The sequence below is a fragment of the Mustela lutreola genome, chromosome 10, assembly GCF_030435805.1.
Source record: "Mustela lutreola isolate mMusLut2 chromosome 10, mMusLut2.pri, whole genome shotgun sequence".
NCBI classification, from domain to species: Eukaryota; Metazoa; Chordata; class Mammalia; order Carnivora; family Mustelidae; genus Mustela; species Mustela lutreola.
The window spans coordinates 79,564,420-79,591,729 of NC_081299.1; the positions used below are offsets into that span (position 1 = coordinate 79,564,420).

At 50.7% G+C, this 27,310-nt stretch overlaps 1 protein-coding gene and 1 long non-coding RNA gene across 8 annotated transcripts in view; one reads left to right on the top strand and one right to left on the bottom strand.

The window, feature by feature from the left end:
- The window catches only part of BCAR3 (BCAR3 adaptor protein, NSP family member), a 110,179-nt gene that overhangs the window by 7,629 nt on the left and 75,240 nt on the right, over positions 1–27,310 (bottom strand). For 3 of the 7 annotated variants that reach the window (XM_059138571.1, XM_059138572.1, XM_059138573.1), the window contains 7 exons: positions 22,682–22,810; positions 19,356–19,798; positions 16,266–16,369; positions 14,559–15,211; positions 9,267–9,382; positions 5,654–5,825; positions 2,614–2,725 (listed from right to left, as the gene is read on the bottom strand). In XM_059138571.1, coding sequence (XP_058994554.1) covers positions 2,614–2,725; positions 5,654–5,825; positions 9,267–9,382; positions 14,559–15,211; positions 16,266–16,369; positions 19,356–19,798; positions 22,682–22,810 — 1,729 coding nt within the window. Of the gene's footprint in view, positions 1–2,613; positions 2,726–5,653; positions 5,826–9,266; positions 9,383–14,558; positions 15,212–16,265; positions 16,370–16,700; positions 16,964–17,145; positions 17,282–19,355; positions 19,799–22,681; positions 22,811–27,310 lie in introns of those variants that run through there. The other 4 variants (XM_059138574.1, XM_059138575.1, XM_059138576.1 and 1 more) reach the window with 4 other exon arrangements.
- On the top strand, positions 19,780–27,278 carry LOC131810586 (uncharacterized). Its single transcript, XR_009345603.1, has 3 exons — positions 19,780–20,115; positions 22,585–22,942; positions 23,477–27,278. It is a non-coding gene; the product is annotated as an uncharacterized LOC131810586 (long non-coding RNA).

Consider the following 27,310-nt stretch of genomic DNA (forward strand, 5'->3'; position numbering starts at 1 on the left):
CTAACTGCCCCTCCCCACTGCTTGTGTGCTCTCTCTCTCTCAAATAAAATCTTTAAAAAAAAATCATATGGATCAACTTAATAGATGCAGAAAAAGGATTTGACAAAATTTCAACATCCATTTATGGTAACTCTCAACAGAGTAGGTATAGAAGGAACACACCTCTACATAATGAAGGTCATATATGCAAACCCACAGCTAATACTCAAGGCTGAAAAGCTGAAAGGTCTTTTTCTAGGGTCAAGACAAGGATGCCCACTCTCACCACTTTTATCCAAATTGGAAAAAAGTAAAACTGTCACTATTTGTAGATGACATAATATACATAGAAAACAAAAACTCCACCAAAAACTGTTAGAATACATGAATTCAGACAAGTTGCACAATACAAAATTAATATACAAAAGTCTTCTGCATGTCTATAGACCAACAACAAACTATCAGAAGGAGAAATTAAGAAAACAATCTCATTAACAGTTACATGAAAAAGAATAAAATACCTAAAAATAAATTTAACCAAGGAGGTGAAAGACCTATATACTGAAAACTATATGACACTGATGAAAGAAATTGAAGAAGACACAAACAAATGGAAAGATATTCTGTGTTCATGGTTTGGAAGAGTTAATAGTGTTAAAATGTCCATACTACATAAAGTCAATGCTATCCTTATAAAATTCCAATGGCATTTTTCATAGAAATAGAACAAACAATCCTAAAATATGGGGGAACCACAGAAGACCCCATATAGGCAAAGACGTTTTGAGAAAGAACCAAGCTTGGAGGTATCATGCTCCTGGGTTTCAAACTAGATTCCAAAGCTATAGTAATCCAAACAGTATGGTATTAGCATAAAAATAGACACCTACATCAATGAAACAGAATTGAGGGCCCAAAAAGAAACCCATGTCCATTTATTTATGTCAAAGGAGCCAAGAACATACAATGGGGAAAGAACAGTCTCTTGAAGAAAGGGTACTGGGAAAACTGGAGCGCCATATGTAAAATAAAGAAAATGGGCACTACCCTACACCATACACAATTATCAAAATGGATTCAACACTTGAATGTGAGACCTGCAAGCACAAAACTCCTAGAAGAAAAGAGAGGCAGAAGCTCCCTGACATTCGTTTTGGTGATTTTTTTTTTTTTTTTCTGACAACAAAAGCAAAGACAGCAAAGCAAAAATCAATACATAGGACTACATCAAACTAAAAAGGTTCTGCACAACAAAAAACCATCAATAAAATGTAAAGGCAAATTACTGCATAGGAGAAAATATTTGCAAATCATCTATTTGATAAGGGGTTTACACCCAAAATATATAAAAAACTCACACAAGTCAACAGGGGAAAGGGGGGGGGGGGCAGAAGATCTGAATAGACATTTTGCCAGAGGAGATGCAGACAGTCAGTAGGTACATGGAAAAGTACTCAACATGACAGAAACGCAAATCAAAACCACAATGAGATATTGCCTCATATCTATTAGAATAGCTATAGCAAAAAGACAAGAAATAACGATATTGGAAAGGATGTGGAGAAAAGAGAATACTTGTGCACTGTTGGCAGGCATGTAAGTTAGCACAGCCACTGCAGAAAACAGTATGGAGAGTCTTCAAAAGATTAAAAATGGAACTATCATATTACCTAGCGGTTCCACTTCTGGCTATTTATCTGAAGAAAAAAAAGTACTTTAAAAAATATCTGCACCCCACATTCACTGCATTATTTACAATAGCCAAGATTATGGAAACGACCAAAGTGTCCACCAGCGGAGGAATGGATAATGTGATATACTTATATATATATTTATAATTAACTACACACACACACACACACACACACACACACACACACAAATTTTATTCAGTCATAAAAATAAACGAAATCCTGCTGTCTGACATGAATGGACCTTCAGGGCATTTTGCTAAGTGAAATATGTCACAGAAAAAGAGCAATACTATCTGATCTCACTTGTATGCAGAATCTTAAAAAAATAGAACCAAAAATGAAATCCCCTCAGTTCATGGATATAGAGAACAGATTGGTGGTTGCTTGAGGCTGGTGGTTGGAGGTGGACAAAATGGATGGAGAGGGTCAAAGGATACAAATTTCCAGGTACAAAGTGAGTAAGTTATGGGAAGGTAATGTACAGCACAGTGACTACAGTTAATACCACACTGCATTGTTTGAATGTAACGGAGAGAGTGGATCTTAAGAGTTCTCATCACAAGAAAGAGAAATTTGATAACTATATATGATGTGGATATTTGGACTGTGATCATTTTGTAGTAAATACAAATACTGACTCATTACATTGTCTACTGACAACTAACATAATGTTGCATACATTAGACCTCAGTTAAGAAAGGAAAGCACGGAGTGAGGTGACTAGTAGCCCAGGTCCTGTTTTAGCAACCGCAATTCTTCTAAAAATGACGTGCCCATCTGATAAAAGCCTCAATGATCCATCAACAATCCTACAAGTACCTCAGATCTCATGAAATGTCCTGCTAAAGGCTCTGATCAAACCAGAGCAGAGCAGACCTAACGGTCCCACAGATGCATGCCAGGTGGCCACCACTCCCACTTTAGCTGAGCTTGTACTCACCCCGGCCCTCATGCAGGATCTTGCTAAAAGGCTTCAGCTGTTTTTCATAGAGGATCGCCGTTTGGGTGTACTGGTGCCTCAGGGCAGTCCACGTTTTTTCTAACCTTGTGATCTGGAAGAGAGAAAGGTGTTATTTTGGAAGAGGCTCTTTTTAGAAACAAGTCAAAGCAGCTAAAAGCAGTGTATACAGAAAGGCTCATCCCCGCCTCTGCCCCTGTTCTGTGTTGTTCTAACAACCTGTCCCAGAGACAACTCATCAGTTTCCTGTATGTGTCCAGGTTTTTGTGTATACGCATATACAACTTTTAAAATAAAAGGCATATCACACTTCATACATTTTTCAGTTTTTTGCTTGGAAATCATTCAAGTATGTATAAAACAGCACAGAACAGCCTTATTTTGTTAAACTTCTGAATGATGTTCCAGTTTACGGATAAGCTGAAGTTTACCTAGTCTCCTATAGAGAAGAGTTTCACAAATTTTTTCCATTATGAAATTACCTTGTGAAGATTTTGCAAATGTGTATGTATGTGAAAATATTGGGGGTATAAATTTCCAGAAATGGGACTACACGGTCAAAGAATATGTGTATTTTATTTTATTTTATTTTTAAATTTATTTATTTGACAGACAGAGATCACAAGTAGGCAGAGAGGCAGGCAGAGAGAGAGGAGGAAGCAGGCTCCCCGCTGAGCAGAGAGCCCGATGTGGGACTCGATCCCAGGACCCTGGGATCATGACCTGAGCTGAAGGCAGAGGCCTTAACCCACTGAGCCACCCAGGCGCCCCAAGAATACGTGTATTTTAAATGTTGATGGGAACTGCCAACTGTCCACAGAGGTTACACTGATGAAAGCATGTAGGAATGTCACGTACAGCATTTTCATTTCCTCGTAAGTAATAATGTCTGAGATGCACGGAAGATTGCCCAGACCACATGATGCCACTCTACTCGCTCCTTTTCATTCTGTTCTTTTAGAACAGTTTAGTCAATGCCAACATGTGCCACTGACTCTGACTGCCCCGAGACAGACAACCCCCACTCATACCATAAAACCAGCAAGCTGAAGTGTCTGAAGTTTTTTGTTTTTTGTTTTTTCCATAAAACAAGAAAGAGGAAGGGCACTAATATTGGGGGGAATGAACGCCAACTCTTTGTCAGGTATTTGAAGAATTTCATTTGATCCTCCAATGCCCTCTGAGGTAGTATTTTGGCCTCGTTTTATAGATGAGAAACCACCACCTCATCTATAGATGAGAATAGTTAGACTGCTCCAGGTTATTATAGCTGGTAAGTGACAGAGAAGAGATTCATTCCCTTGGCCTCTAAGAGCTGCATCTTCCCAGAGGAAGGGGAGAAATGATCGGCACCAGCAGGTCTGCTGGGACAGAAAGGAAGTGACTTGTCTTCCTCTGCCCACCCCCCCCCACATGCACCTCTCTCTTCTCCCCATCCCTTCTCTTCCCTCCCTGAAGCATCGGCTTTCCCAAAGTAGCCCCGGTCTCTCATCTGGGCGCAATCTGCTGGATGCGTCTTCTTGAGACTAGAAGCGGAGAAGAGAAGGCACGTGAGCCCACAGTATAGGGCCATTTTTGGATGAGGACACCCAGGAGTGATATGAGTCCCCCCCTCAGCCTTCTCTGGGTCTGCCACCTCCCTCCCCGGCAGCGTCCCAGCACACTGGGGGGGGGGGGGGGCAAATGCCCTGGAGGGACTGCACACCCTCACTGCTGAAAGGGTCCAGCAGGGCAGAGTCTGATGGTACTGGAGGAGGCCATGGAGCCCCCCGCACAGGCCTATTAAGGCGCGCTGGGAGAAGCCCCTAACCATGGATGGCAAGCACACTCTCAGAGGAAGCTCTGGGCTGGAGGACTACACACAACTGAGCCTGATTTCGCAGCCTTCCAAAATTACATGCCGTTCTGGGTGAGAAGAAATAAATACAGTGCAAATGAAAAACAGTGGAATGAAAAATTATAACCCCTGCTAGTAATAGGAGTCAGCGTATTATGAAAATATAGCTGGATTTTCCTATTTCAAGTATGGATCCTATAAAATTCCAGGGCATCTAAGGAGTTTTTAAACTCTTAGGATATTGTGGTTGGAACTGATTCCCCTCAAAATTTCCTGGTGAAGGCCCTAAGTTGTTCAGCTTGTCTTCAGGGTGACCTTGCTTTAATGCCAGGAAATGACGTTCCTAACATGCTCTGACTTACGGGACATGTGACTGTGGGGTCTTCCCTAGCAGCAGCAGTGGCTTTTCAGTGAGTGCCCAGCAGGCTTTCAGGGACAGTCTGTAGTTAGCAAAAAGCCAAGCTAAATGACCAGCGGTTTTGGTGTTACCAGTTGCAGACTGGGTTTATAGGACTGGAGGACCCCGAGGGTGAGATTACACACATCTAGGGCTTGTGGGACAGAACCAAAATGAGACCACGGATTCCAGGCAGTCAAGATGACAGAACAACTTTCCTCTCTCAGATCTACTGGACTTTAAACACAGCCTCTCAGGTTTGACACTCATCCTAAAAACAGCCCATCCAAGCAGATAAATGCAAGGTGCCTGACTTTAGAAACTCTAATTAGGGGCTTAAATGGCAAATGGGCTAGAAATCTGAATTTTTTAACAGAAGTCTGTTTTAGGTAACCTGAGCAACATAATTTTGAGACAAACCACTCTGGGGATTCTCAGAGATCAGCTCCCCAATTGTCTGGTGACAGATGGAAGTCTCTTCTACGACACACATCAGCCAGACATATCTGCTGACTGGTTCTTAAGGAATACCGATTGTTCTTGAGGACGCCTCCTCCTCTGTAACACCAAAGAGAAAGTGCACACCGTCAACCAACAATCCAGTTTTTTTAAATGGAGCTGAAACACTTCTGACACTGCTTTCGGTTGCCCCTAATCAGAGCTGCTTTCACTAAGATTTAGCCTTTCGGGACCACCTAAAAACATGGGTGCTTTGCTAAGCCTGGGCTTGCAGACCGACTCTAAGTCCACACAGGAGTGCAGGGTGCACCGACCCAGGGGAGACTTACCTGTGGCATTTCCAGGGCTTTCATGATGGCCGAGAAGGAGTAGAGGTCCCCCATGGAGTCCTTCAGTTCCACCGCCACCTGGATGATCCTATTGAGGGTGGCTGCTCGGTCCTCCAGAGTGCCCGTGCAGCCCAGAATGTCCACTGCGATGCCGATGGCCATCGTGTTGTGTCTGGGAAGGAGGAGAGCAGAGGTCAGGCATTGGGCAGACAGGACTAGGAAGAAAAGACTGCAAACCAGCCAGGAAAAGGACTAGATTTATGCCGGTTGCTGTTTCGCCCTGTGAGGTGCTGGCAGCTCAGACACTCTGGATGCCGATTTCAACGGCGAGACCCCCTCCCCGAGGCTGACAGCAGCAGGGCTGGCCAGGCCTGGCCAGGCCTCCAAGAGTGCACTGTTTAGAGTCAGAAAGGGCAGCTGCCCAGGACAGGGCCACGTTCAGCCCAGCATCTGGGGCACGAGGAAACCCTTCTCGGGTGAAGCTGCTCAGAAGTACACAGGGCTTCTTGTACCTTCCACCATAAGAGGTCTGGGGAGACCCCTGGTAGCCTCACACGCTGGGGAATCCCATCCTCAGGGAAGCCCTGGGCCACCTCCCCTGGGCACCCTGGACCGGGAAAGGAGAAAAACGGAAAAATGAGAGAGTATGTTTGACCCCAAACAATGACACGGGTCTTGGCACTTCAGAAGGCATGAGGAACTCAGAATGGAGAGAGTGTGGCTCTGGTCAAGAGGCCGGAAGGTGAACGGAGATGCGGACAAGGACTGCACGGCTGACGGATGGGAATTTCCCTGTAAGTCCGAGCCTAATAAAAGAGAAAGCTTGTATCTGCCAACAATCCTCCCTTTTCTCACCCTATACTACCCGGGTCAAGCTCACAGACCCACAACAGGAAGTCTCCACAGGACAATGGGACTCATATGAATGGGGTCGCAGAGCAGTCTCCGCTGATGGCAGGCAGCACAGACCGCAATCCTTTCTCTCTCTCCCTCAACTGCGACCAGCGAGGTGACAGCACTGGGCCAGAATGGCCTCTGTTAAGTCTCCCTGAGGCCGTGGTACCAGTGCTGGAGGTGAAGCCCCCATCCACAGCAATGGTTACCAAAATACAACATGCCTTTGGCACTCCAGGTTCACAGCCAAGGATGTCACTCCATGGCCATGCTCCTCTCTCTGCAGGCCCGTAGTGTCCAGCATGCTCTCAGTGCCTTGAGCCAACAGTGGCATGACTCATCAAGTGCCTAGTCCCACCACTATATCTAGTGATTATAAGTGATGAGCTCTGCTGTCTCCGAGTGTGTGTGTCTTGGGGCGTGGGGGTGCACTCACTCGTGGTAGGACCACAGGCTCTTACCTAACTGCTTCATTCCTCCATTTCTTCACTGTAAAAATGGGAGAAAGCGTTGTTGTGAGAAAGAGAGAAGGTGTGGGAATGTCAAAATCACTAGAGTTCCTGTCGCCAGGAGGCCCCTCGCCAATGGTAGTTGTGACCACAACTGGCTCCATGTGTACATCTCTCTCTGCATCCTTGTCCATTTTTGCAGTCTGTCTCTATCTGCCTTTTCTTCTTCTTCCTGAGGTCTTCATTCATGGATCCTAACATAAAGTATATTTTTATTATTTGCTGAGTTTATTGAAGAGTTTTCTTATTTATTTGCAAAGTGTTAAGGTTAAGCCGAGCATGTCAGATGTTTCTCTTAACTAACAGTACACTGGCTTCCTGTGTTGCCTTCAGTGGATTTTTCTGTTCACGGTTTTTTCCTGTGTTTTAAACTGCCCTTAATTAAAGATAGGTTCTCTACTTTTTTAAGATCAGAGTAGTTCTATCCATTCATTCAACCAATGTGTGCCTATGACCTCCCATATCCACTGCGGCAGGAAAAACTCAGCACGGCAGGTCTGAGGCAGATGCTCAGGTGGGTGGCAAGGACAGACACTGAACGTTATACATGGGCCATCTCCTCTCAGTAGGCCTGGAATGGGTGAGGTGGTGTGTTAAAAATAAAGGGTGGTCTGTATTTGATTCTCAAACACAAGAAGCTGCTGTCATCTGACCCTTTGAAATGGCTATCCCCTTGGCCTTTATGCAGTACACACACTGTAAGGAGGAAACCCCAGGCTCCAGCAGGCAGATCCCCCAGGTCAGCCCTGGCCAGGAAGCAGAGCAAGGAGAGAGGCCTCGGGGAATTGGCGGCAAGGAGACCGGCGAGGAAGTCCAAAAACAGTCTGAAGGAGCCCCCAGCCTGCCGACCTCTGCCTAGACCCACGTTCACGTACAGTGACCCGGATAAAGTAAGGCCTGGGACCTGGGGGCTTGGCACCGACACACTTTGCATGAGGAATGGGGCCGCGTGATAGCAGGGCTCACCTCTCTTGAAACCGTGACCACAGGACCGGCAACAACAGAGGGCAAAACTAGAGGAGAAGCAGGCCCCTAGAACTTGGGGAGGGGAGAGGGCGCCTGCAGAGAGAGGCTAGAATCTCGGAAAGCCTGTAGGAAAAGGAGGCGCACTCACAACTCTCCAAAGCCATTCAACGATAAGAGTGAACAAAGCCAAGGACCATGTCTTAAACTCCTGCCTCCCAGAGGCCTTTCATTCGGCATTCTGGATGTTTTCTCTCTGTGGCTGGGAACCAAAGCCACAGCGGCATGGGGGCCGACTCATCTGCTTTCTGGCCAGGGAACCTAGAAAGCAGCTGTGTGGATCCCCCAGGCCTGAAATGCACTGTTTACTTTCTAGGGGCTGACATCCTAGGACTGCACCATCTACCAGCCACATGTGGCTGTTTATACCAGAAATAGTCCACAGTAAAATACAACAGTGTGTCCCTCAGTTGCCACATTTCAGCCGACAGGACAGACTGGGTGGCACTAGTGACCTAGAATGTCGGGTGTCCATTACAACCCACGTTCGTATTGTGACAATTAGGAAACTGGCTGGAAAAATAGGACAGTTAAGATAACAAGACAGTCTTGCCCAAATCAACGGTCTTTTCACGTGTGTCAACAAGTCCAACGTCTGCGGCAATACAAGAATCTAGTCTAGCACTTCTCTTAAAAACAGGCCTCGCTATTTCTGTCTTTTTGATTTCTAAACCTCCAACGCTGCAGCATGTGGGTTTCATGGGCAGCCCGGGTTTTGGGGACACTGGGAGAAGGGGGCAGTGAGTCTTCAGAGGTTGGGGGCCCTGAGCGCTGCCATCCCCTGCCCACCTCTCAAAGAAAACACCGTCCAGATTCTGTTCTTCCCAATCTCTCCCACGAACTCCTTAGTCCTGGTGCGGTCTTGAACTCCGGAGGGACAGAGCAGCCACTGCCCAGGGAGGTGGAGCTGTGGGGGGTGAGATGTCCGCTTCACCCAGGCTGGCGACAGGGGTGACATCTGCTAGCGCGGACCAACGGTCTCTTCCGTCCTCCACCCCCTCCTGGAGCAGAGACAGGCACAGCTACTTTGTGCCTCTCCAGGAATTCTGTGGCTAAGGCTTCTGGGAGAAGGGAAAGGTTCCTGGCCAGGTTGGTGCTGGGCCCCCATCGGTTCCAAAAGCTGCTGTGCTGATAAGCCCAAAATGTGTGTGTGTGGGGGGGGGGGGGGGTGCGCCAGCACAGCTCACCTTTCAATTATGTCCAGGCGCAGCTGGTGGCCATAAGGCAGGGTGATGAGCTCCAGGCCTGAGCTCACGCCCATGTTCTTCCTCATCTCTTCCGAGACTTCAAGTATCCTCGTGACCTGTTAAGAACACAAGCGGAGACGGACTGGATCAGGGAGCGAGCTCACCATGAACACGAACGTAGCACGTGAAAAGAAAGACACGAAACCAGGATGGTGTGGATGTGCTTGCTGCGTTTCCTTTCAGGCAGCAGCCTCCCCACAGAGAGTTTCTAGACTAGATTAGAAGGATTCCAAGACACCACAGGAATCCAAAACCAGAGAGAAAAGCCCCTAGCACAGTCCGTAGAATCTGTAGATCTGATGTTTCTGGCCAACAGTGTCACTCTGCCAGCTCCTGGCCACCAGGGGCCGGGTCCCGCTGCCGGGACCAGGGCTGCGAGCACACTGGGTGGGGAGTCCCTGTGGTGGGACAGTGACCAGGCCAAGGGCTTGCGCCTCTGCCGCCAGGTCTGCTGTTTGTGTTTTCACTTCCCAGGAGGGCTGGCCACTGTTACCCTTAATTACATCTCTCCTGAGCTCAGTCAAGGCACCATATGTCTGGAAACTATTAGAAACACGCACAGCAATTTGAAACTCAAGGTCTCAAGCACACCCACTTCTCCCCCTAGGAGGCTTCCTTACAGAAAACCTTTGTCTGTCCCAGCCAGCTCCTGGTCTTGCCTCTAGTGTGTAATCACTGTCTACCGGCACCACGTATAAGCTGACCATTCGTATTTATCACACGTTGCCTCGAAACGTTACAGCCGAGTCTCTGCATCTTGACAATATCAGGCTAATGACACTTTGCAGCATCCTGATGTCTAATGACGCAACCACCAGGCATGGTGCTTCCGATCAAGTTTGGACACGTGGCAGGCACAGAACGATTCTTCTCCTCCTCCTGTTGGAACTGTCCTCGACTATAATGATCCCAGGCTTCGGTCCCGATGTCTTCGTAACAGGCTACAAAAAACACCTGACGCTTGGCTGATATTAACAACCCTGATCCCTAACTTCTGTGGTTGAGCGAAGGAACCACTGTCAGCCCTGAGGAAGTGGAGCTGTGGGAATTAGCTATGCAGAGGCAGACTGGGGAACAGGGTGCCAGATTTCTACTATGCTCTCTGGGCCTCAGTGTTTTTTTCTCTGACGCAGCTGCTAGGTTCGCCTTTCTCAAGGACTTTGCAGAGGATCAAATGACTTTAAAGCCACTTGAAAATATGAGTTGTGAACCACTGCACTGGCATGTAGAAGAGGGAAGAATTGTGGCCAGATCTCTGGAAAGGGATTTACACCTTGAGCATGGTCAGGCAACCCAGATGTATCCCCCAGCCACCTGTGGTCACACACTTCACTTGCTTGTTTAGACAGCTACACCGTCAGAGCCTCCAAACCCAGCCTCCGAGTGGTGGGCATCCTCCAATTCACACATAGTCTGTGTAATGAGATTCAAATGGTTATCACTGATTCAGTGATAACCAGAATGATCCCTGCTCTGAAGCCTCAAAGTCGGTTTCCTTCAGTGTGAACATGCAACCCCTGCTCACTTTCCTGGGGGTTTGCCAGGATACAGTGACACCTGCTTGCCCCAAGGCTGAGTGAGGACAAGGGGCTCCCGAGCTCCTGCTGCAGAACTTGGATCTGGTCCTCTGGGAAAATGCCCAGAGCCATGTAGCTCGGAGAGGAGGGATGGACGCTTCCAGAGGATCTACTATGAGATGCACCTGGCATGCCACCTCAGCACTCCCGGACGGGGCGTTCCAGCCTCCCTCTGCTCTTCTGATCTCAGCTATCCTTGCTCTGCAGGATCTCCAGACTGCCTGAGGGAGCTGCTGCTGTGATCCACGGGGGGTGCCTGGCAGGGGCCTGCCCCTCCTCCCAGCTGCCAAGGGATCTTCTGAAAGACTGCCTGGCTCTGCCCACCATTTCTGCTGCCCTTAGCAAAGGACTCTGATCTGCCCTATGCACTCACAGGCCTGTCCCCTCACTGAACTGCAAAGTGCCTTGAAGCAACAACCTGGAATGAGCCCAGAAGTAGAGACTTAACACCCAAGGAAAGGCCTGCGAGTCCCTCCTCCTCCCCACTCCATCCCCACCTTCACTGCCCACACAGTGAATCCTCTGTAAACCCAACCCTTGACAGGGGAGTCTGCACACATCCGCCGCTTGCCACCCAGAAGACGCTTTTTGCATTCTTCCTCTGGTCAATTCCTATTCAGTCTTTAAAACTCATCTCAGACGTCCCCTCCTTCCTCCATGTTTAAGACCGTGCTTCAGAGGCCCCACAGTTCCTGTGCCTTCCCCTGCAGAGCATTTCCCACCTGGGCTGTGGTCTGAGGTACCGTATCACTGTTGTCCCCCTGCTCACATCCCCCCCCCCCCAGCAGGGGCTCAAGCAAGGCTAAATACCCAACACTAGCCAACACCTAGCCTCATTCTGGCCGGACATGGTGTGTAGACGGGTCTACATAAGCTACTTCATTTAGTCGTAGTTCTCACAGCTACCTGCGCAGCTGGTATGGTTCCCCTCCTTTTACAGGTGGGGACAGAAAGAGCCGGAAAGCTGAGAGCCTGAATGAGACTCAGGGATTTCATCCCCAGAGGCCAACTCTCACCTACGGAGCCCCACTTCTGGATACTGCAACAAATGGGTAGGAGACAGGTTGCACTCAGGGGGAGGCCAGGATAGTGCCCATCTGCAGGGTGAGAGGGGCTCAGTGGATGCCCCCCCCCCCCAGCTCTGCCCAGGAGGGGCTGGACACTGCAAGACAGGCAGCCGTGAGGCACTCAGGGCCAGCCACTGTTATGAGGGCCTTTGCGGGCATCAGCCCCAGGCTCTGCAGGGGGTGGGAACCAGTGCTTGGGATCCAAACACTGTCCAGTGTCTCTTCTCAGCTTCTGAGTGGCCCTATTGGGTGGTCCCTACATCTGGAGTGCATAACAACAGCCCGTCTATGTCCCTCAGAGATGCTGTGTCTGCTTTGTTGGCAAAGCCCTAAAGTCAGTGGTTTCAGGAAGAGAAAAAGGAAATGGCAGTGGACTCCGGAGGGAGGCAGGAAGACTATTAACAGCCCTGCCCTTGAGACTGAAGGTGAGCAGAGTCCAGCGGCTTTCTGCTCCTAGTCTCCACCTTACTGCCAGGGGGCTCTATGCAGCCCTTCCTCCAGGGGTGCCTAAATGCTAACAGGGGAGAGGGGCCCGACCAGAAGGACAAAATGCAAAGAAAGAAACCAAACAAGAAAAAGGGCAGGCTTCATGTTCCTTTAGTCGAGAACAGATCTGAACCCTAGATTCATGGCTGCCAAGATGGTGGGAACATTCTAGACCCTCCTGCCAAAGGACAGTGAGGCATTTCACCTCCTCCCAGACCCTCCTAGATCCTCCAAGTACTGTCTGAAGTCACAGGGAAGAAGGATTCATTTCCTCCTGGGAATTAGGCTGTTCTGTCAACCCTGATCCATGTTTCTATGAGGACCTCCCTCTGTGGAGAACTCAGGCAGGTTCACACCAGACTCCTGGCCTCCTGGAGTCCTAGAGTCCAGGCCAGGAAAAAGAACAGGAGTCTTAAATCCTCTTACTGCCCGAACGGGTTTAGCCCGCTTTTAAGTGAGGTAAGCATTTAATATGACCTGTGAGCACTGACCAAGGACACCCAAACCACCACGTGAACAAAGCCTTGTTCTTCAGCCTGGCCTCTCTCCAGGTCTGTTCCCCAGGGCGCTCCCACCCCCTGCGATACACACACACCCCACCCCCGGGCCTGCCAACTAGGTACTGAGAGATCCCTCAGACCCACTTCCAGGTGCTGGGTTGTAGAGCTCAGAACAGCTAGCACCTGCTTCAAGTTCCTCAAGGCTGTTTTGGGAGGCCTTCAGTCCCCCCTGTGAGCTCCACCAACTAGGGACTCCCCAGGGGGCTGCTCAGAGACTACACTTCCTGCCATGAGTCATTAGGAAAACTCAGTTCCTAAACAGGCCCTGAACTTTGAAGGTAACTGACTTCCTGAACGAATAAGGGCTTTAAATTTCACTAAGTAAAGCCTTACCTGCCGCTCCAACACTTGGATCTGTCTCTGTAACTGAGGGGTAGGCTGAGTCCCTCCCAGTCTAAGACACTTGCTTTCTAGAAAGATGTCTCTAAAGGATAACCTTGCCATAAGGTCACTTAGGAACAAAAGCTGCCCATATCTGAAAGAAGTGCTTACTGTCAAAACTGATGATGATGTAAACATATATTTAGTCACATGAAAAGATAATCATACTATGTTGTTTGGTCGAAGACTCAGGGTTTAAAATAGTATGTTTAGGGGGCGCCTGGGTGGCTCAGTGGGTTAAAGCCTCTGCCTTCAGCTCAGTTCATGATTCCAGGGTCCTGGGATCGAGCCCCACATCGGGCTCTCTGCTCCGCAGGGAACCTGCTTCCTCCTCTCTGCCTGCCTCTCCTTCTACTTGTGATCTCTTTCAAATAAATAAATAAAATCTTAAAAAAATAAAATAGTATGTTTAGGAAAAAAGTACAATAAAATAGAATCATCTGTTCAGGCCTGCGGTAAACACACACATGTGCATGAAATTATTTACATGTATCAGTTTGCAGAACGAATGTTAACCATGGTGATCATCAGGAAAGTAGACCTTGTGTAATGTTTTTCTTTTCTCTTAAACTATATTTCATAATTTTTCTAAATTGAGCAAGTATTACTTGTAAAAAAAAAACGGTAAATTTTAAAATGTCTATTCTCAAGCCCATTTGAGTAACAATAAATGTATGACGTGTGTGTATATGTCCACAGAATGCATCACGTATAATAAAATAAAAATAACCTAGGCTTTATGACTCCAGAAAGTACATTTTCATCTACAGTCCTCTGTCCTTGGACTTGACTCTCCCAGTTCTGACAGAGCTGAGGCCAGGGAAGAAGACCCTGCAGCCTGGCGGGAAGGGGGCGGTGCCGGGGCGGGGGAGGGCAGTTGGTGGAGGGGGGGGGGGATGGGGGCAGTGTGGGGGTGGGGAAGGCCTGGCTGGGCAACCAGCCCGCCATCCCTCTGCCCGAGGGGAGTTTTACAAGCTTCCAGCCGGGGCAAAGGTTGTCCCAGGCCTGCACTTCCCACCGTTTAAATAAATCCCCACCCAGGTTATCTTCTGACTTTTTCTCTGAGCCACACACTTAAAGGGTGAGGTGCAGCGAGGCCAGCCCGCCATCCCTGTCTGAACTCTTCGAAGACAGAGCCAAATCCCCTGCCCAGGCACTTACCACACAATCCGTGCTCAGCATGTGCTGGGCGATGACCTTGGGGTCGTGCTTTGTGAACAGTTCTTTCGCCCTCTTCAGCATTGCCATTTCCAGGGGCTTGTTCTCAGGAGGAAGGAGCTTCGACTCAAAGTCATTGGGTCTGAATGAGGAGGCCGTCTCCAGACGGGGCAGCACGAACTCAGCCTCACTCTTCTCTGGCCTCCGGTCCACCTGCATGGCCACTGCCTCCCAAGGGCCCGCCCCGTCATCCTCGAGGATCAAGTAGCTGGTGCCAGAGTTCCGGGGACCCGGCCCCCCGTTCTGCTTGGCCTTTAGCAGCTCCACGTAGCTGTCCTGGGCACAGATGGGGGGCCTCGCGCCCCTGTCACAGCCTGCAGCGAAGGCTGGGTTCAGTTCACAGTAGTTGGCCTCCGAGTTGAGCCAGGTGGATGGAGATGGGGGAGCCTTGAGGAAAGGTGCCTTGCAGGGCTTGGGGGGTGGCTTGGGGCACAGCTGGCTGTCTGAGCCCCTCAGAGCCTCCCCTGCCCTAGCGTCCGAGGAGACCCTCCGAACCAGTGCGGGGCTCAGGGTGGGCTCACTGCCCGTCCTGAAAACGGGTGAGTTTGGGCGGGGGCTTGTGTCCACCCCCGGGGACTGAGGGGGCAACTTGCAGCCTGTGGAGGGAAAGTGAGGGTCAGGAAAAGCTCAGCTGTGTGGGGGAACACAAGGCAAACCTGGAGTGACATCTCCTCCATTCACGCCCTTGGGGTTTCAGTTGTCACTTCCCACAGATAACACGGTAGGACCACCCCATGCCCAATCTAGTGCCATCCAGAGCATTTCAAGGGCTGGCTGGCCGCACCCCACTTCTGGGGGATTCTGAATCCCAGTGACTTCCAGCAGTTGGGCCGCAGTGTCACTTTATGGTCAGAGAAGACTAGTCCAGTCAAGGACAAGACATGGTGCCTGGAGGGCAGTTAGTAATCTAGTCTTGCCCTAAGAAACAGAAGTCCTTAGTCACAGAGCATGAGGGCCTGAATCACTCTCACGGCCAGGGTGGGTCCAGCCAGCCTGGAGGGAGAGCCGGAGGCACCCTAGGAAGTGGGGGACAAGATGCTGAGCTATCCCACAAGGAAGTGGTTCACCACGGGGCATGAAGAAAATCACCCTGTGGTCCCAAGGAGGGTCAGTTACAAAAATAATGAATGACCAACCATCCCTGGCTCACTAACACTGCTGCTTACAAGGTCGGCCCCCATCCCACAGCTCCTCACTCCTCTGGCTGCGAAAGGAGAGTGGAGAGGAGGAAGCCCAGCTCTGACCCAGCCCCCTCCGCCCAGGGAGGGCACAGGGAGAGGCTCCTCTGTCATGAAGGCTACCAGTCAGCGGTGAGCCGTGCGTCGGAAAACCTGGGTTCAAATGCCGGCTTCACCGGGGGCCGGACGGGTAACTCTGGAGGAGTTATGTCACCTCTGTGCCTCAGTGTCCTCAACAAGGAGAAGAGAATAATAATTTCCTCTGGGAAGGTTTGTAGTAAGGCTTAAAAGCTAGCTTGCACACATCAAGTGACCCGTCTCCCACAGAGTTTCACAAACCCCTTCCCCTCCAGCCTACAGGGCAGAGCCTTGTGTTGTCCCCATACCAGGGGACCAGAAGGGGTTGGAAAGCGCCTGAAGGCAATCAGGCTAACACTGCCACCCTCCTCCCAGAAAAGGTCCCAAGACCTACCAAGTGGCAGGTAACTTTCCGACTGGTGCGCTTTGAGGGAAAAGGCTCGTCGGTCCTGCATGTGATCCAGGCAGGCTGGCTGGCTACCGCTCTTCTCTTTATTTCTGAAGCCAAAGATAAGTGGAGCAGAAACGTGTCATTAAATCATAAAACCTTCAGGCAGCGTCATGGAAAGTTTTTACGAGAAGGCCGAGGGGTACAGCACATCCCAGCAGTAGAGGAATGTCTGTTGGAGGAGGAAATGACTGCTAGGGGCGGTTAGTTAACACAGGATTGTGCTCCGGGCTCCAGCCCCACGTTCCCAGGACCAATCCAGTCTGGTCCTCTGAGCCCTTCCATCCGGCTGAGCAGAGCAGAGCAAAGATCTCATGATCCTCTCAGGAAAATCTGATGAACCAGAATGTGTACTTTTTAACAGAGCTTAAAATTACTTACAGACTCAGGAGGAATGACTTGTTTAACTGAAAGGCGTTTCCACCATACCTCCTGGTGTCAGTTAGGAAGGAAGCCTTGAGGCAGTCTGCGTTTCAGCGCAAGTTCGCCATGTCCCGCAAATAAAGACCCTCTCGTCCTCCTGGAAGGGCCAGGGCCCCACAGCCATCCTCCGGCTGAGCTGGGGAAGGGCCCCAGTCTTCACTGAGCCCCGCACCGGGAGGCACAGAGCACAGTCACGCAGGGAAGCAAGGAAATATCACCTTCCACACAACTTGCTAGTAACCCCCCTGCTCCCCTACCTACTTAGACCGGGAGGTTCTCTAGCCCCACAAACAGAATCTCTCCTTTGCTAAGAAGAGACTGCACCCCACCAGTCAAGTTGTAATGAACTTTAACTGGCCCTCCCACAAGTGTAGGTTACCGAAATCCCTAAGTTCTTTCCTACCTTTGCAAGCGACCAAGGAAAAAGCAAACACCCTCCTACCCCCCAAAACCAAACTCCCAGCAACAGAGAAATTCCAGCAAGCCCTCAGCGATAAGGCAGGGCAGAGGGCAAATTCCAAAAGGCAGTGGCTTCAGCCAAGTCTGCAGCGATCCTCAGAGCAGCCAGACTCTACTGGCCCAGAAACCCCACCTGCGGCGCACCCCGCTGGCCTGCCACCCAGCGAGGCCCAAGTCAGGTAAGGTGTGGGCTGGAGGGTGGGGGAGGGCAGGGCGCACGGCAGCGGGGAGGCGCTTCCCTGCGGAGCCCACTCCGCCCCCCGCGGTCAGACCTTCTGCTGCTCCGGCCAAGAAGGGACAGGGCTCAAAAAACTCTGCTTTCACTGGGCAGTCAAGAGTGGCTCTGTTGGGCCTGCCTCACTGATGGAGAGACTTTCTCAGTCTTCTATTCCTTATCTTAAAAAATAAATTTCTCTTCTAAATCTGGGTCACTGAGCACAGACCAGGAGGCAGGCCTTCCTGCCCAGCACTGCCCCAGGCAGGGGTTCTGGGCATTGCCCAATGCTCCCTGGCTCCGTTCATGACATTACCCTCCTCTTCCTCAGTTAAGCAACCAATTCCCACACTCAAAAAAGAAACAGAGGAAGAAGCACCTCTTCAGTATTTGAGGGATCTCAAGTCCATTCTTATTACTAAGAAAAGGAGGATATCTGTGTATCCATTCTTGCCTTCCTCCCCGCGACTGAGTCCTACATTCTACTGCCCTCCCCAAATAATACTTATTATGATTATTCACACCTACATAGCCCTTTGGCACTGTTCTAAGCACTTTACAAGTCTTTAGTCATTTAACTCTCACGAACCCCATCATTCCGGTTGGGGAGAGTGAGGCCCAGAGAAGGTAAGTAGCTTGATCAGTGGTGGACCAGCAACTGTGGTCCCCAGCCAGACCCTGCCCAACAAGGACCAGAGCTTTGCAGCAGCGCACGGCCTCATGTGTATTGCCCAGCGTCCTGTGTTTTGCTTCTGAATCCTTGGTGTAGGCACGTGAGTTCAGGGGCCAGGGAGCCAGAGAAGGGGGCTGTGTCGCCAAGGGGCTGGAGCTAGTCTATACCCGGCCAGGCCTGCCTTTTCCCTGCTCTCCTTCTCTCGAATGGTCAGATGGCAGCACAGGCACCTAGCTCCCTGAGAGACAGGGTCCTATGTGAAGACAGCACACAGCACTGGCCATCAAGGGCAGGGTGCCTCAACCAGGCCTCCAGTTCTCTGGAATCTTCTCTCCCTTGTACCCAGGTTGGGTATAGCCTCCAGTCTCTCAATGTCTCCCATCTCAGGAATCTCATCTTTTCTCACCAGGTCAATCACCCTTTCCATGTGGACCAAGCCCAAATCTAAGCCTTCAGGCCGAACTCCCCTCCCATCACCTCCAGTCTGTTGCTGGACACTGGCACTCACTCAGAGATAAGCCTACGGCTGTATCTCAAATGCAGCAACTGGTGTTTCCTCAGAGTCTGCCCCCTCTGACTCGCCTCTCTCCAACCTTCTCCACATGCACAAGAGTCCCAGGAAGCCAAGGTCCCAGGCTCTCCCTCCTCCACCCCTGCATAGCCTGACCCTCCGGACTCACTGACAGAGGTCTTCCTTCTCCGGACTCCCTCCCTGCCCCTCCCACACATGGCCACCCTGCTCCATTCTCAGGACCTTCACCATGTCAAGTCTCTGAGGCTCGTTCAAACCCTTCAGCCTGGCTTTCAGGCCTCCATGATCTGGCTGGGGTCAGCTCCCTAAGCTTGCCCCTACTGGCCCCTTACTTGGGCCCTTTGCTCGGGCCCCACCAATCTACCCGCATGTCCTCTCCTAGAGCCCTGCACACACTCACACTGAGCCCCGTGCCTGGAGCGCCCTCCCCTTTGCAGTGTGTATCCAAATGTTCCCTGGTCCTCAGAGCAGCCAGAGTCCTCCTTTCTTCACAGAGCTCTCCTGGCCAGGCCTCCCCTTCTTCAGCAACTGCCTCATCTCATGCATGCACAACTCAGCTGGGAGCTCAGCACGTGCTGCCTCGTGGCACTGTTCCAGAAATAGGTGGCACCCTTAGGAGCACCTCTTACTGCTCCTCACCCGTCTCACCAAAGTCTGGGCCTGTCCCAAGGGCCCCCGTTGGTCCCAGCACCCCCCCCCCCCCAAACACACACACCCAGCGAGGCCCTGACCCACCTGAGGAGGTTCCCCTGGGGCGAGCTCTGCTCCCGGGCCTGCACGCCGCCCATGGTGAGGCTCAGCCTCTTGCCCGCGTCCTGCTGGACCTCGGGGAGGCTGCCGTCCCGCGCCCGGCCAGGCGAGACACCGTACCGCTCCTCCAGGCAGCGCAGAGGCATCGTCCTGTTGATGGGCTGGAAGATGACGGCTCCGCTCTGCTGAGAGATGGGCCGGCGGTTGCCCACGTAGCAGCGCACCAGGCCGGGGATGGAGTCGAAGCTCTCAGTCTCGAACTGGTACTGCACGCGGCTGTAGGCCTCGCTGAGCCGCAGCACCGTCCGGCGGATCTTGAAGTGCTGAGCCAGGTTCTTCCACTGACAGGTCAGCACGAAGTTGCCGGGGCTGGACAGAGAGTCACGGACCAGGAAGTCGCCATCCCGCTGCACGAGGTTTTCCGACACCTTCAGGACAAAATGGGGAGGAGTCGGAAGGGCAAGCGAACATCCTGTTAAAGCGGCACTGTGCTCTGCTTCTTGGGGCTGACAGGAGACAAGGCTATTCTGTCTCTTCTTCTTCGGTGGGCTCTTTGTTTTCTCAAACGCCAAATTCTTAGAAGACCCAGGTATTCACCTAAGAAATACTGGATGCCCACCAATAAGGCACCAGGAATCCTGCTGGGGCGCCTGGCTTAGGGCGGGAAGGGGGAGCCCGCTGGCCTCCCTACGTCCCCACCGTCATGGGGCCTCTGTGGTGAGTGGAGATCCTGCTACCTCAGCGGGTAAGTAAGCGGCCAGGATGGACAGTCAGATGTTGTAAAGGTAAGGAAAAAAGTCAATTGAGAAGGGAGATAAGAAGTGCCTGGGAGGGGCCGAGGGCTGCTCTCTGAGACGGGGTGGGTCAGCAGGTGTCAGGAGAAGATGACCTGCACACAGACTTGAAGCAAGTGAAGTGACAGAAAATTAAAGAAAGAAGGAAATGCAGGGCCAGGGAGCCTGATCCTCCTCCCCACCCCCAATAGGCAGAGGACCGGGTTCTGTTGGCTGGTAGGAGGGGTCCACATGCAAGGGAGGCCAGAGGCTGTGGAAGCAGAGACTCGAGGGGGGTGCTGGGCTTGCCGCTCGCTGGCGGGCCTGTGACCAAGTCAGATCCATGTCTCCTCTCACTGGAGGAGTGTGATCTGCATATACAATCCAGGCAAAGCACTAGGACGGTGCCTGGAACACAGCAGGGGCTCAAAAACTGTTAACAATGAAGATGCTGATGTTTATTGCAAAAGGAGGATCAATACTGTGTTGCAGATGGCCGTTCCTCCAGCCAGACCACCTGGGTTTGCACTCTGGCTCTGCTGGGTGACTTGGGACAAGTTAGGTCATCTCTTTGTGGTTCAGTTACATCACCTGTAAAATGGGCTAATGTCTCCTACACAGTGGCTATGAAGATTTAATGGAGTAAAGGGTTAGCTGTTACTACCATTATTACTGGTACGGTGGGCCGTTTGTTAAACAATCAAAGGACAGGACGTGCAGCTGAAAAGTTGCACTTGTTGCAAGTGGGACGAAAGTTTACGATCACCATAAAGAGAAGGATGGTGATGACGGTCATGAGTTTTATGAGACTGGGACATATCTCCCAGGATATTCCAACACTGGATCAGCACACACACAACAGTGTGCCGCCACAGATACTTTAAACTTGCATCTTTGCCTAAGAATATGTTTTCACACAGAAATTCCATTTCTTGGGATTGAGCCTGAGGAAATAATTACAGTTATAAACATAGTAGTTATCTTAAAGCCTGTTGGTGAGGGTGCCCGCCCAAGAGTGGGGCACACGCACAATGGACATACATACAATGGAGGGTGGTGGGGAAGACTATTTCACAGCAGCACAAAAGGCCCAGAATGTATCATTAAATGAAGACAATGGGCTGCAAAAGTCTACGTCGTATGATCTCATACTTGCCAAGCCTAGAAGGAGGAATTATATCAAAATGTTCACAGTGGCTATCTCCAGGAGGGAGAATTATGGGTGAGAATTTCATTTTCTTCATTTTACTCTCTGTATATTCTACAATCGACTTTAAACTGTTTTTAAAAAAAAAGTTAGAATAGAGATTATTTCTTTGATAGTGCTGAGAGATCTGCTACATTAAAAAAAATTGTCACAACTATGATGCCCTCCCCGCCCCTTTCCTGTCATGTTGTCCTGGGTGAGTGATTGGACAGATCAGGTTATGATAAAAACCTAAGAGAGGGGCGCCTGTGTGGCTCAGTGGGTTAAAGCCTCTGCCTTCGGCTCAGGTCATGATCCCAGGGTCCTGGGATGGAGCTCTGCATTGGGCTCTCTGCTCAGAGAGGAGCCTGCTTCCCCTGCCTTTCTCTCTGCCTGCTTCTCTGCCTACTTGTGTTCTCTGTCAAATAAGTAAATAAAATCTTTAGAAAAAAAAAAAAACTCTAAGAAATTCTATACCCTAATTCCACACTTTTATTTTTCAGTTTCTATATCTTTTTTTTTTTAAAGATTTTATTTATTTTATTTGTCAGAGAGAGAGAGGGAGAGCGAGCGAGCACAGGCAGACAGAATGGCAGGCAGAGGCAGAGGGAGAAGCAGGCTCCCTGCCGAGCAAGGAGCCCGATGTGGGACTCGATCCCAGGATGCTGGGATCATGACCCGAGCCGAAGGCAGCCGCCCAACCAACTGAGCCACCCAGGCGTCCCCAGTTTCTATATCTTAAATTAAAAAACACTCACGGCTATCACTCTAAATGACAACCACACAGCGTACATTCCAGGCCGTGGGGCTATGGTCGTTGGTGTAATTCCTCTTCTTCCCAGCTCCAGACAGGGGCCCGGACCGGGGAGAGATGGAGAATGAATAGTCACCAGCCCCACGAGGGCACTAGCAGCCTTGCTGCTCTTTGCCACCTGCCTCGATGATACCCTCTCTTCACCTGAAATTAAACTACTGCCTTAAGAGAGAAACTCCAAAGGGTATGAGGCTGCAGGCTGCCGGCCAGGAGTTCAATTATCTGAACCACAGGCCAGCCTTGTACCTCTTCAGATTATCCCCCTGCAGCCACAGCCTCCTGCCCCCTCCAGCTCTGCAGACCACAGAACACCTGACTTTCTTCCATCCACTTCCCTGGCATGTGGAAACGTGCCTTAGGTTCCTGACCTTAGTTCTCCCCAAGGTCTCCTTGGGGACGGACCCAAGTTACTAAAGTCCACTTGACTCTCTTTGCTTTTAGCTAAAGCAACGTGGCGCTGGAGGGTGACCCCGCGGGGCAGTCAATGTGGTGGTGTCTGAGGACGGCTGGGCGTGTGCTGGCAGGAAGGAGCAGGTACCTGGCGGGGGATGCGTCCGTGGTACCAGGCGTGGCTGCGCAGGTCCTCACCACTCAGCAGCAGCTCCTCCTCCAGCTCCTTCTTCAGCCTCTCGGAGGTCCTGTCCATGACGTGCCTCTCCTTGGAGAACTGCAACACAGGGTCAATGGTGACGTCCCCCAGCTGCCCGGGACAGCCAGGCCTGCCGGCTGGAAAAACCAGCCAGCGTCGCAGTTGGCTGCTTGGCTAGTCAAGCCAGTTTATGCCAAAAGCCTCGTTCAGGTAGGGGAGCCTGGATAATGATTACAATTAGCTGTGACCTTTCATTTCTCCGGCTACAAGTATGCAGTAATGTTTTCACCTACACACAGGGACTCTGGTAGGAGAGCTGGCGGAGCTTTCCTGTGTGTGTGTGGGGGGGGGGGGGGGCTCAGAAAGCAGCTGCAGACAAGGGGAGTGGGGTAGGGGGCACCAGAGAGATGAGTAGGGAGGAAGGCACAAGTAAGCCAGGGGACCTACCTCCTTCTCCTTGGGAACTGTCCTAAGAGGGAGCAGGAAGGACAGCCGCCCATTGGCTGGCCCACGGTCCAGAGCCGTAGAACATGGCGGCCCAAAGTGCAGTCCCCCCACTGACGATGGTAATGGCCCTGAGTTCTTTGCTACTGGCAAGCTGCAATTCAGGAACTGAGTTTGCCTTTACAAACATTTTAGAAACGGACAGAAGATATTGTCTCTTGAATCTACTTACACAAGTCTGACTTTGTATTTTGTAGGTCTTTTTAATTTCCTTTTTCTGATATTTCATTTTGAGGACAGACTGGAACTTGAAACTGAAACACTGGTCTTTTGCCTCTGAAGGTTTGAGGAGTATCACGGAGGTAGGTGGCCATGCAGCGGCCGGGGCAGGGGTCTGGATGGGCGACAGAGCCTCCAGATCCCTTTAGAATCCACGCACACTCACGTGTCAGCTGCACTTGCACTCCTGCCTCAGGGATCACTGGCTGAAGGTCACGGCAGCAGAAAAAGGCCGTGTCCTTGGGTTTTCCCAAGTTCCCCACCTTGGCCTCAAAAGCTTCTAGGATCTCCGAATTCTCCTCATCACGCTGCTCTGCTCTGCTCTGCAGCAAGGGAAGGGGCCCAGACCCTTCTCCACCCAAGGAAGAGGAAGCAGACTTGGGATTTTTACAGCCCTCAAGTCTCAGTGGGCATGTTGGCCCAGGAGGGTACTGGCTGCAGGACTCAGGGCCACTCTCAAAGTGGGGCTCTGGTTTACCAGTTGCTTACTTCTCCCCCCTCCACTTTGCCACCACTCCCTGTCCCGCAGAGCAGACACCTGCATCACAGAGATGCCAAGGCCAGCTATATCAACTGCCCTCAGTCACCGGCAGCGCTGTTCCACGCTCGTCGTCAACTCTGTAGTTACATCGGAAGACCCTCATTGAGAAGACTGCAGTCCAGAACGCACATCGTCAACCACACTGCGTTTCCTGATAGTTTATTTTCTGTCTCGCCTCCCACTGGATTTTAAGTTTCACGAGAGTGGAAAAAGCCACCTGCCGCCCTCCAGCAATGCTTGAACAAATTAGGCTCTCCGCAGTCACTGAATGAACCAATACCCCAAGATGAGGCCTCTCTAGCCTTTCCTTCGTGATGGAGCTTCTCTTCTTTACTCGCAAACTATATGAAGTCTCATGTTAGCTGAGGCGTGTTGCCACACAACTCAAGGACGTCATTCCTCAATTTTCCTCCCTTAATGTCATCATGTGGCCAAGGAAAGGTACACAGCTGCTTAGCAGGACTTCTAAGCCCAGACCTGACGGCTGGAGCTGTTGGTGCCATCTTGGACACGAGGAGGGAGCCACAGCCTCCAAGTGGGGAGCAGAGGCCCCAATAGGCCCGATCCCTCACAACAGTGGGGTCAACAGGCCAGTCCCAGTTTGCCCACCTCCAGGTATTCTGCATGACCTTCTGTCCTGTTTAAGCCCATATTTTGGTTGTTCCTGTTGCTGGCAGCTGAACTAAACTCCTAACCGATGCTGTGACCCTAGTTTCCATTCGGCCACCCTGACAGTCTTTCTGCCAAGCCCAATTCCCTCATCCTGTGCCCCGGGCCCACTTCTTCTTGGCCTGAGGTCTGAAAATGTAGTCATCAGGAGTCATGCCCCAGTTAACCCTCCACCCAAACTGTATTCACCCACACCCGAAAAGCTATTCCCATGTTTCTCTTTACAGCCAGCCTCCTTTCTCCCGGATGCCCAACACCCAGGCCACTTCCCACCATCATCCCCTCTCTCCTTCTCAGCATCCTTCACAAAGAGCCAAGATTTCTTCGCATTTTATAAACAGTAATCCTTCACTCCAGATTTTGACATAATACTGCTTTACACTTGTTACCGGAGATAGAAAATCTGCTATCTTGTTGCTTCTGCCCTAATTCCTTAGAGGAATATCCACAATTATTGTTCTCCCCCCAACTGTGGACTGTGAAGTTGCGGCACTGTCAGCCGCTGTAGGAAAGTACCCAGGAAGGAGAGAAAAGGGGGGTCAGGTAGATTGACCCTACCTTGAGATGGAAACTCAGATTTTAAAAACTATGCCCTTAAGCTCTTGCATAATTTGTGCAAAGTTAGGAGGTTACCCAATTGACTAGATTTCCAGCTGGGGTAGAGAGAGAAGGAGGGAGATAAAGAGGCAGGAGGAGAGGGAGTGGGAGACAGATCCAGGCCAGCAAGCAATTGCAAGCAAGGGGACTCTTCATTGCAAGCCAGTGAGAGCTGGTTCTACTACCCTAAAAAGAACCAGATCGGTTTCTGAGAGCCTCTACCTCAGCCTCAGACGTGGGCAACATCTCTCAAACAGCTGACCAAGGCAATCAGAAGTCACCCACACAGGGTCGCCCTCGTGATTACATTAGTAATTGTTTCAGGGGTAAATGCCTTCTAGAACTTTCACATACTCTTTTAATCACATACATTAATGCAACTTTTATTATTCTTCTGAAGTGCCTATATTTTATGAGCCTTGCCCTTGTCAACTACGATGGTGCCACGATACATAAGTACTTTGATGGGCTGTCAACCTCATGGTGGGTGAGGGGTGACTGTAAAATTTGGCAAAATGTATCCATTTGCATCTTTAAGAGCACTGTGATGGATATCTGTGCTCCTCTGAGATGAAGAATGACATTCCCGCTTCACAGGATATATTGGTCACATGGGACTGTGAGGTTGGCAGAATTCCGTCGGCTTGCCCCCAACAACCAGAATTTCTGCTAACGGTGCAGCCCTCCACTCAATGTGACCATCTGGGGCAAACATGAATTTGCTCCTGAAATGCAGCCCTTTCAGTCATGGCCTCAGCTAGTTTTGGGGTCTCTGGGGCCACAAAAGAAATTCTAGCAATTTAGGGTAACACAGCAGTACCTCTGCTCTTAGCAATGGTTTATCCCATGGGTGTGGTTACTAGTGTCCTTTGAAGTTCTGACTGATGCCACTAATGCCAGAAAAAGTCTCCTGGCCTTCCTGAGATTATCTTCTGAGGAAAAAAGGAGAAAAGAGAAGTCCCTATTCCCACAATCACACGCGTTGTTATCTTCTGCCGGGCCCAGAATTATGCATGAGGCAGCCAAAGAGTCGTACAGGTCGATCACTCCAGTGCCTTCCAATCTCAGGAGAGGAAAGAACACACAAGCTCTTCATACTAATCTGGCCCCATTCTTATAGCCTCTTCTCTCAGCTCATGTTTCCCAGCTCTTCCCCATTTGTTTCTGCAGACATCTTATGAATTCATGTGCCTCAGAGACTCTCTGGACCCAAGTCATTCTCAGTATTCTGTGAGCACGAGACAGCGGGCTTCTGTGACAGGGGGCACCATGACACCCCAGAGCCAGGTCAGTAGGGCCTGGCTTCCTCAGAAAGTTTACACGAAATGGTAATAGGTCCTCACTGGCCCTTTGGGTTTTATGTTCTTTCACTACCAGAGAGACAGCAAGAAAACCCATGAATATCTCTATCTTACACAGATGTTATGGATGTTAATAACAAGCACACTGTAGCAACACACCTTTTCCTCCATGCTCACATTCTCTAACTACTCACCCCTGCATCTGAACTGCATGCCTAGAAGGCAGGTCTCACTGTGTGACCTGAGCTCCTCGTGTTGAGGAGAGGAGGGGATGGGGGTGGGCTCAAGGGCTGGAGGCAGAGTCGAGTTTCTCTGCCCCAGCGCGGGCTCCGGATCCAGCCATCCCGAGCTCCCCACCACAAGGTAGCTGGGGTGTACCCACCAGAGAAAGATTTGCTGCTAGGCTTTAAATCAAGAACATTCTGGGGGCGCCTGGGTGGCTCAGTGGGTTAAAGCCTCTGTCTTTGGCTCAGGTCATGATCCCAGGGTCCTGGGATCGAGCCCCACATTGGGCTCTCTGCTCAGCAGGGGACCTGCTTCCTCCTCTCTCTTAGCCTCTCTCTCTGCCTACTTATGATCTCTGTCTGTCAAATAAATAAAACCCTTAAAAAAAAAAAAAAAAGAACATCCTGCCTGTGAGCTCTGCCAGGTTCACTGGAGCGACCAACTTCCCCACCGCCCACACGAGAGAAAGACGTGGGCTCCTACTCCGAGGCTTTGCCTGAGTTGGGTGGAGCCACCAGAAAT